Source organism: Neomonachus schauinslandi, chromosome 1 (assembly GCF_002201575.2).
Source record: "Neomonachus schauinslandi chromosome 1, ASM220157v2, whole genome shotgun sequence".
Classification (NCBI taxonomy): Eukaryota; Metazoa; Chordata; class Mammalia; order Carnivora; family Phocidae; genus Neomonachus; species Neomonachus schauinslandi.
Window position 1 is genome coordinate 214,355,435 of NC_058403.1, and position 10,119 is coordinate 214,365,553.

Genomic DNA, 10,119 nt, shown 5'->3' on the forward strand with positions numbered 1-10,119 from the left:
GGCGGACGCAGAGACGGCGGCGGCCCCCGCGTCGGACGCGCGGGCTGGCGGGCGGGCGGGCGGGCGGGCGGGCGGGCAGGCGGCTGGGAGGGCGGCGGCACCGACTTCCCAGCGCGCGGCGGCCGGGCGCTCCCTATAAAGGTCCCGCTGGCTGCGGGCGGGGCGGGGCCGGGCCGGGGCGGGGCGCGAGGCAGTGTCGCGCACGGTGTGTGCAGAGGCTGGGCCTGGCCACCCCGAGGGCAGCTGGTGGGGAGCGGGGGTCCGCCCTGGGAGCCCGAGAATTTGGGAAGGTGTCCCTGTGGCCAGCGCGAGAGGGCCAGACCAGTGGTGGGTGTGAGTTCCGGGGCCCACCGTGAGTTTGGGGGGGTCTTCAGCCGGAGGGCTGTGGCTGAGCTAACTGGAGACCCACGGGGAGCGGGTCTGCGGATCCGTGTATCACGTCGTGGTTTGCAAGCGGTCGCTCATGTGGCCCGAGTGTGATCTGGGCCCCTAACCTCGTCCCTGCCCCTACGCGCCCCCACACTCCAGAGACCTCAGCCCCAGCAGCATCCACCCACTCACACCCCCGGCGCACTCCCCCTGGCCGCTGCAGCCAGTGGGCTCGGCTGGGTGTGAGCGAGTGGGGATGGGCCGGGGCTGGGTGGCAGCGGAGGCGGCGGGGTGCGGGGTGCGGCTTCAGGAGACCCAGAGCCACAAATGGCCCCAGCGTCGGGACAGCAGTGAGCCTTCCGAGAGACTTCCAGAGTGTGGCCCCTGAGCTTGGCCTTTGGGAGACGGCACCAACCCCTCCTCCCCTCCCAGACCTTTGCAAATGGTCCTCCCAGGCCCCATCGAAAAGCACTTACTGGCTTAGGGTCTTTTCCTCTCCTCGGGTTCTCTGCTCTATATATCTGGAGCCCTTGACCACCCAGAATCCCAGCCTTTCCACAGTTTATGACAGTGATATCAGACATCAGAATGGCCCTGGAAAGAATTGAATCCACTGGGGCCTTGGGGCAGCCAGATGCTCCTCCTATGTTGGAGTTCATCCCTCCTATCTTTGGGGCTCCCCCCCAAAATTGTCAGGGCATTCTCCAAATGCTCATGGGTCCTGTTCAGCCCCTCTCTGTTTGAAAGAAATAATGACCATCTCCTTATGGCAAGGACTGTTGGGGGGTGCTGGGGTACCCGGGTGACCAAGGCTGACCTGGTCTTGTCATCAGTTTAAAGCCCATGGTTTGTAGGGGCCATAGAAACAAAATACATAGATGAACAAGTTAATGTATAACTTCAAAGAGTGGTGAATGCTTTCAGGAAAATAAAAAAGACTGAGAGCAATGGGGTATCTCATGGGGTTGATGATGCTACCGCATCACCTCCCATTCCTGCATCTTCCCCCACCCCAGATGTGGAAGCCAAAGATCCCTGCAACCGCACAACACAGACCTTCCATATGCACGAGATCTGCCACCAGAATATGCCATGCCTAGACCCCTTCCTCCATCTCAGCTGCTCAGCCTGACCCATGTGCCCCCACCAGTAGCCAAGGGCCACGTTCCTGCCTAGTGGCACTGAGGGAGGACACCCAGCTGTCTTGGCCTGTCCCTGACCTCTCTGTGAAGGGATTCTCCCCTGGTTGGGGAATAGGGCAGGGATGGGACCCTATGTTCTCATCCAGGGTGTGCAAGAGCTGGACATTGTGACCTTGGCCGAGACCTGACCCTGCCATGGCTCAGCCGCCCCAGGCTGGGTTGTGCAAACCAAAGGGTTATTGTCAGCCTGGCGTGGGTTCGAAACTGAGGGTGATTGCCAGCAGCCTCCTGCCCCACCCCCCGACCTGGCACATCTCCCCAACCCAGAGGCCATGTGCTGGGTGACCTAAAGCAAGTCATTGGCCCTCTCTGGGGAGTCCCCTTTTCATGCCTTTCTCTCCACCCTGAACTGGCCTCAGCCTCATCCCCTGCAGCCTACTTCCTACCTCGGCTGTCTAACATAAGGCCCCTCCCCAGCTCAGACATCCCCTATGACTCCCCATGGTCCCGGGCTTCACTCTTCCAGGCCCCACAGAAAACAGGACATGACCATCCAGAGTGATCAGGGTTCTGATGGAGGATGCTGTACCCATGCAGACTGGGGAGGTCAAGGCCGACTTCTCAGAGGAGGAGGACATTTAAATCGCACTGGACTGAACAATGGTGAGGAAGGGGTTGAGGGAACAAAAGTGGTAGGATGTTTGTGCTATGGGTAAGAGAAAGCCCACCTTGAACGTTTGGATGGGAGAGGGTCCCAGATTACACAGGTGGGCCCAGTGGAATCAGAGGATCAAAAGCAGAAACCATTTCTCTCTGTGGTCAGAGAGATGCACGGGACCTGCCATTGCCGGCTGTGGAGGTAGAGGAAGGGGCCTTGAACCAAGGAATGTGAGTGGCCTCTAGAAGCTGGACAAGCATAAGTCAGTCAGAGAAAGACAAACACCATATGATTTCACTCATATGTGGAATTTAAGAAACAAAACAGATGAACATAGGGGAAAGGGGAAAAAAGGAGAGAGGACACAAACCATAAAAGACTTTTTTTTTTTAAGTAGACTCCATGCCCAACATGGGGCTTGAACTCACAACCCTGAGACCAAGAATCGCATGCTCTACTGACTGAGCCAGCCAGGCGCCCCTAAGAAATTCTTAACTGCAGAGAATAAACTGAGAGTTGATGGAGGGAGGTGGTGGGTGATGGACATTAAGGAGGGCCCTCGTGGGGCGCCTGGGTGGGTTAAGCAACTGACTTTGGCTCGGGTCATGATCTCAGGGTCCTGGGATCGAGCCCCGGGCTGGGCTCCTCACTCGGTGGGGAGTCTGCTTGGGATTCTCTCTCTCCCTCTGCTCCTCCCCCCACTCATGCACTCTCATTCTCTCTCTCACATAAAAAAATCTTCAAAAACTTAAAAAAAAACAGAAGCTGGAAAAACAAGGACAAATCCCCCCCGCCCCGAGACTCCAGAAGGAATGCAACTTGATTTTAGTTCAGCGAGACTCATGTTGGACTTCTGACCTCCAGAACTAGAAGAGGAAAATTTGTGTTGTTCCAAATCACCATGTTTGTGGCAATCTGTCACAGCAGCAATAGGCAGGCACCACAAATTGGGCTTGGTGCCTCATTGATAGGGTCCCTATCGCTGGAGACAAACAAGGGAGCGAACGCAAGTATGAAGACAGGTGGCAGTACAGAGGCCCTGGAAGCAGGAAGGTTGTGGGGTCTCCAAGGAGGTGACCCTGAGGCCTGGAGGGACAGGAAGCCTTCTGGTGAAGCCCAGTGCAGGATGTGCCACCTTGGCCAGGCCACTTGTGTGACCGCTCTGTACCCCATTTTCTCATCTGTAAAATGGGCACAGATCCCCTTACTGCAGATTCCAGCCAGGATGCCAGGGACAGTGCCTGGTGCACAGCAGGGGCATGACATGTGTATACAGATTCTTATTAATTAGCAGATAGGTGTTTGTCCAGAGAAGATGCATGATGAGTCTTCTTTGCCACTCACTGATGCCATGAGACACGCACCCATTTTACAGAGGGTGGAGGAAGGAAAGTGACCTTCTGGCAGTCACAAAGCCCCACAGTGTTGGGACTGGCATCAGTACCAGATAAGCAGGATTCCAGGACCCATGTGCTGAGCTGTGGGGCAGGGCCCTCCTCTTCTGGACTGGACAATGACAGCCAGCCCCCAGATTGTGGCTGGCATCCCCCCCTTCTGGTCCCAGCACCAGATTTTCCTTGGAGTAATCACCTCCTGTGCTCCCAGCCCAAATGATCCCAGGAGTGGGCACCTCTCAGCCTCCCAGGCTCAACTAATTAGGATCATCTGGCATTCAGCAAACCAGAAGGAGTCAGCTCTGAGATTTTTTTTCTGGGAAAGAGACACCCACTTCCTGCCTGAGCCGGAGGGGCGTGAGCCTGGAGCTGCAGGTGGCTCCTACCAATGGCCAGCAAGAAGCCAGGCCAGTGGGACACTGAGCCAAGAGAGGCAGCAGAAACTCCCTGTACTGTAATTGGAGGTCCTGGATCCAGCTGTGCCTGAATTCCTCCACCCCAATAAGATGAAGTCCATTTAAGCTGAGTTTCTGTCACTTGAAGTGGACAAAACCAGCTTTCATTAAGCCCGTTTACATTTTATTCAAGTGGAGCCTTGAGGATCCAGAGCAGCGTATCTGCAGGGGCTATAGCAACCACCAATACCCTGAAGTGCCAACCTTTGCCTCCAGGATATAACCCCAGAACTCCCAGGGTCACTTCCTCCCACCTTCCTCAATCAGAAGAAGGCTTGGGATAGACTCCACACCAACTTAAGATCTACCGCCCTCGCACTAGGACCTGCAACGGTCAGGGCTCTGGCAAGCAAAGCCCTGTGGGTTCTCTAATAGGGCATGTGATGCTGATAGCCAAGGCAGCAACTGAAGACTCGGGCGTGGTGGATGCTATGGCAGAATGGGCCCTGATCAGAGCTGGGCCTCATAACGCCTTGGTGGGATTGCCCTCCCCTCTCAAACGCCACCCGTGGCTCCCCATGGCCCCTAGACAGTCCTGGCTTTTCAGCCTGGGTTCCGGGCCCTTCCTGCTCAATCCAAGCCCATTCCCGCGGCAACTCTTCCACGCCATCCCCAAGGCCCCTTCCCCATCCCCTCCCCTGCAAAGGGAACAGATTTTGTGCAGGAAGCAGGCAGTATTATTTGCGACTGAAGGTAGGGCCCACCCACAGCCCAGAGGTGAATGCTGATACGCCGAACAGGACCTACGTAATGTCGGCCACTCCTCTTGCTGGCCATTGGCTTAGATGAGGCCATGTGACCCAGCTCCGGCCAATGGTTGGAGAGCTAGCCTGCTGGGGTGGGGCCTGGGAGACCCGGCCGGGCTGAGCGAGCGTGCATGTGACCGGCGAGAGCTGGAGGTATTAGTTTCCAGTTTGCTGCTCTAACAAATTAGGGCCAGTCCCGCCGCACAGATGGTTAGCTCGCAGTGCTGGAGATCCGGAGCCTGCGGCGGGCTGAGCCGCCGACAGCAGGTGTGTCGGGGGTCGCAGTGCTCAGCGCGGGCGCGCGGGCGCGCGGGCGCGCGGGCGGCCGGCCGTGCGTACACGCGCTGCTGCGCGCGGCCGTGTCCCCGCGGCGGGCCCTCGGGCAACCCGCCGCCACGCGTGGCGTGGACAGGGGGGCTGCTGGCCCCGCCGCCGCCCGGGGAGCGGGGGTGCGGGGACCCCCTTCCCGGCCCGGAAGCTGCCACCCTGCGCCTCCCGCGAAATGGGGACAGTCGAGGCATTCCCGCCAAGGTGGCAGGGCACAGTTCCCGGTGTGACGTGAGCACAAGTCCGTGGCCGCTGCCCTTTTTCGTTGGTTATTTATCGGCCGGCTCAGCACAGCGAGGTCCCACGGGCTTTGGTCTCCCCTGGGACGGGACAGCGCGCTGCGGTCCGCCACGCTGTCCCCCATCGGGGCTTTTCCCATTACCCCGAACTCGCGCAGCGGGGGACCTCGTCCCTTCCTCCTCTCCTTCGTGCATCCATTCATCCTCCTGGCCCATCCTCTGTGTTTGCTTCGGGGACGGGACTGTGAACGGGAAGAGGAGGCATGAGCACTCCGTTGGCCTGACTCGAGCTCGTGCCAGTGTGTCAAGGTCACGGCCAGGAATGTCCCAGGGGGAAGAACTGACAACACAGCGGGATGCGGAACGAAGATGAAACGGAGATGAGCAGCCAACGTGGCTGAGGCTGCAGATTGACCTCGGCTCTGTGTCTTTCCTACTGATTACCCCGTTGTTTGGTAAAGTGCTGTTGGTTCGGGTTAAAGGAGTAGCCTGCTTTTGGACAGACACCTGGGTGTGTATGAATAAAATGAAAAAATAGAAATTTAAAAAAATATAAACCAACAAATATACATAAAAAGGGAAAAAAGGCTTAACTCAAAATATACAAATAAAAGATTTAAAAAAAACACAAAACCTGCATAAGTAGAAATATTGCCCAGTGGGGCGGTGCCTGACCTGCTCAGTGCCTCAGTCTCTTGCCTGCAACCTGGGTAATCACTCTCTCCGGCCCGAAGCTCCCCAAGACCCCTTCCTGAGGCTTGATTTGAACCTGAGTAGGTGACTACATGAGCGCACACCTGGCCATCTGGGCCAGGACAGGGCACTTAATGCTACCAGCTCACTTAGTTGAATGCAGCTTCAGTCATAATCTCCACGGAATTGTCCCACCTGAGAGAAGGTCCTAACATTCACCTGGAAAAATAAATGAGCTAGAAAAGAAGTTTGAACATGGTCACTCGCCCAAAATCGAGATCAAAACACACTACAACGCCAGAAAAAAAGGCTGAACGTGGCAGAGGATTAGGAGAGGCTTCACCTCCTGAATCCTCCCCACTTGAAGGAGAAAGCTATTGTGTCCCTGGGCGACAGGCAAGGAAACCTAGCAGAAGCAGGAGTCACCTGCCCAGGGGGGAAACTCAGATGGGTGTAGACTGACTGTCAGGGCAACTTCCCCTCTGCCCACGAGGCTCCTGACTCAGCATGGTGGCAGCGGGAGGAAAGGATGCTCTAGGCAGAGGGGAAGGCACTCGCAAAGGTCTGGTGACTAGACAGCTGCCATTTACAGAGGTAGCCGCCCTGGGAGGCAGGAGGGAGACCCATTTCACAGATGGAAGACCGTCTCGGAGGGGCTGTCTGTCCTTGTCCGGTAGTGTCTAATAAGAGGGGAGCACAACCGTGTTGTGGGAAGTCTGAGGGGGAGGCATGGCCCTGTCCTGGGGGAGATCTGTAGGGGCCAGGTGTCACCCTACCTCCATAATCCACTATCAAAGCCTTTTCAAGGAAATGCTGGGAAACCCATCAGGAGCCACCTGTGTTTTATTGTGCAGAGCCCTGGCCACGAATGGGTGCCTGAGGGCCCCAGAACCCCAGAGCCACTGGGTTATACACAGACACGGCCTGAGTGCTGGCATTCCGATGCCGCAGCCCCAGGGTGGCCAGCAGGCAAGGGCCCACACAGAGGACACAGAGGCTCAATGGCCCCGGACTCGAGTCCTGGCCTTGCTGCATGACCTTGTGTGCTCCCTCAGTCTCCCCAACTGTAAAATGGGGACTCAATTGTCCTCATATCATGATGCTTGCGGGAAGATTCAACTTCAGGCTCATACTGAGCTCTTCGTTTTACAATATACAAAACCCTGGTTTCTTGTTCCCACTGCATTTCCAGAGCCCTGCCTGGGGCCGGCACTCAGCAGGGACTCACTATTTTTTTTTTAATGTCTTTTTTTTTTTTTTTTAAGATCTTATTTATTTATTTGACGGAGAGAGACACAGCGAGAGAGGGAACACAAGCAGGGGGAGAGGGAGAAGGAGGCTTCCTGCCGAGCAGGGATCCCGATGCGGGGCTCGATCCCAGGACCCTGGGATCATGACCTGAGCCGAAGGCAGATGCTTAATGACTGAGCCACCCAGGCGCCCCAGGGACTCACTAATTATTCATGTATTCAAGAATCTATGGGACACTGACTGTAGGCTGAGTACTGGTCTCCTGTTTTAGGCGATGCCATTGATAACTCCTGGATTTAGGGATGGCTGTAGGAGAAGGAAAGAGGGTGCTGGGCATCAGAGTGCAGTATGGGAGGGGACTCCCTCAGGAAGGGATTGGGGCAGCCTCCTGAGAAGCAGGGAAAGAGAAGGGACGGTGGGAAGGGCACTCCCAGCAGAGGGCGTGACCAGACAAGGGTCCTGAGGTTAGCTGCAGCTTGGCCCACCCAAGGGAGCCAGTGAGGCTGGGTTGGGGGAAGGTTGGGCTGCGGAGGGCCCGGCGGTGGGGCGCAGCGAGGCCGATGACCCCAGATGCGCGGCCTTAGGGCAGGCAGCAGGGTCCGGTGAGGACCCAGGAGTTGCCATGGGTACCCATGTGTGCTCCAAGCCTCATCCAGTCCCAAAACTCTGGGAGGCAGGTTCTGCCATCTGTATGGAGAATTAAGTGACCCACCCAGGGTCACACAGCCAGCAAGGCTTGGTGGGGCTTGAACACAGGCCTCTTGGGCAATACCTCATAAACTTCTGCAGAATGAAAGCATGGACATGTTTGTGGTGTGAAATGAGCAAGGGGCTGGGCATGAGAGGCCTGAGGCAAACTGCCCTTCCTTGGACCTGGGGTTTCCTGGATTCCCAGTGATGGGACCAGCATGGTCTCCATCCACAGCAGGAATGGCTTGGAATCACCCCTGAACCTTCAGGGGGCCAAGACTGGCTGGCAGACAAGTCCTTGTCCCTAGCCTCTTGACATTCAAGATCCTTTATACACAGGCTCCAGTTTTTAATTGCTTGGCACTCTGGTTCCAATGCCCCCTTTTGTGGGAAGCCCAACTCCAACCTACTCCTATTCATTCTTCAAAGCCCTGGCTCAAATGCCCCTTCCCCTAGGAAACCGTCTGTCTGTCTCCCCAGGCAGAGCCAGCACCACCCCAGGGACACATCCCCTGGCTCAATCTCATGGGGCTGGGGTGTCTCCCCGAGCCACGGAGCCATTTTCACTGCCCGTTGAGTTGTTTTCCACGTTTCGTCCTTGCACCCACCACAAGGTCTGGTATGCAGCAGGTGCTCAGTGAACGTCTTGTTGAGTGGATAAATAAATAAATGTGTGATTGGGCTGGAATTAACCTCAGAATTGATCCCGGCCTGTGCTGGGTGATAACGAATTTTTTGCTGATTAATTTTGTGGGATGGTGGGGGAGGTTAGGCTTCCTTCGTTCTCAGAAACAAGGCCACACCCAGCGGGCCTCAGACTCACTTCTCCCATGGGTCATACTGTGACACGGAGGGCAGCCCTCCCTCGACCCCGGAACGGGTCTCTCCTCTGCGTTCATCGAACGAGGGTTTATGGACTACCTATGTACCAGGCGCTGTCCTGAGTCCAGCTGGGAACGAGATACAAACATCCCTTCTCCTTGGGGCCGACCCTACCGTTTATCAAGTGGAAATACTGAGAAGGGCATCTCAGTAGGGGAGACATTCGAGCAAAGACTGGAGAAAAGTGAGGGCAGCCACGCAGGTGTCTGGGGTGCACCCGGCAGGGGCACAGCCAGTGCAAAGGCCCGGCGGTGAGAGCGCGCCCGGCGCCCCGCACCAGCCAGAACAGGGAGGGGATGGATCGGTGGTACTTGAGGTGGGAGATACAGTGAGGGAAGTGGAAGCTTGCCTATTTTGGAGAAGAGGAGGGGCTCGACCCCACCCCAGGCAGGACCCGCCCCCCGGCCTCCTCGCAGCTCCGAGCCGGGCCTCGCCCCCAGCCACACCCCCGCTCCCTGAACCGGGTTGCCAAGGGGATAGGCCCCGCCCTCCTAGGCCCCGCCCTCGGTCGCCCAGGCCTGGCCCCGCCCCCCTGCCCGGAGCCCCAGCGAGAGGCGGCCGCGCCGAGTTTGTCCCTCGGCGACCACCGTCGCCCGGGCCGGCGCCTGCCGCGCGCGCCGCCTGCCCCGCTCCCGCGCGCTCTCCACCCCACGCCGTGCGTGCCTTGCGTGCTTTGCGTGAGCGTGCGCGGGCGCGTCGGCCGGCAAGGGAGCAGCAAACGGCCGGCGGCGGGCGCCGCACGGGGGGCGGGCGGCGCGGAGGAGGCGGCAGTGGCCATGGCCGAGGCGTCGCCGCAGCCCGGACGGTACTTCTGCCACTGCTGCTCGGTCGAGATCGTGCCGCGCCTGCCGGTGAGGCCCGGGCCGGGGCGGCGGGCGGGAGCTCTCTCCTTCGGCCTGAGGCGAGCTGGCTCCGACGGGGAAACTGAGGCCCGGGCGGCGTCGGCCCGGGTCTCTGCGGAGGGCCCAGAGGCGGGGGCCGCCCCCAGGGGCGCAGCGAGGCCGATGACCCCAGATGCGCGGCCTCGATGGGGAAACTGAGGCCCGCGGAGGCCGCGTGACCTGCGCTCGGCACGCCGCCCAGCGGGAGAGAGGTGGGGGGACCCGGGGGCCGTTCCCAGAGCGCGTGGTCGGCGCTGCGGGCGCCTGGCTGCGGGCCGCCCGGTGGAGCCCTCCCGCCCGCTTTCCCGTGGTCGGGACGAGAAGGCGATGGACCTGGGCTGGGCCTGACAGCTGCCCGGGGCAGATCTTTGTGACCCGGGCCTGCGTTTTTG

The 10,119-nt window shown here is 58.6% G+C and overlaps 1 protein-coding gene across 2 annotated transcripts in view; it reads left to right on the forward strand.

The window, feature by feature from the left end:
- Positions 1-9,553: 9,553 nt before the first annotated feature.
- RNF126 (ring finger protein 126) overlaps positions 9,554-10,119 on the forward strand; it is an 11,760-nt gene continuing 11,194 nt past the window's right edge. For both annotated transcript variants that reach the window (XM_021705041.2, XM_044918901.1), the window contains exon 1: positions 9,554-9,697. In XM_021705041.2, coding sequence (XP_021560716.1) covers positions 9,623-9,697 — 75 coding nt within the window. In that variant the 5' untranslated portion in view covers positions 9,554-9,622. The remainder of the gene's footprint in view (positions 9,698-10,119) is intronic.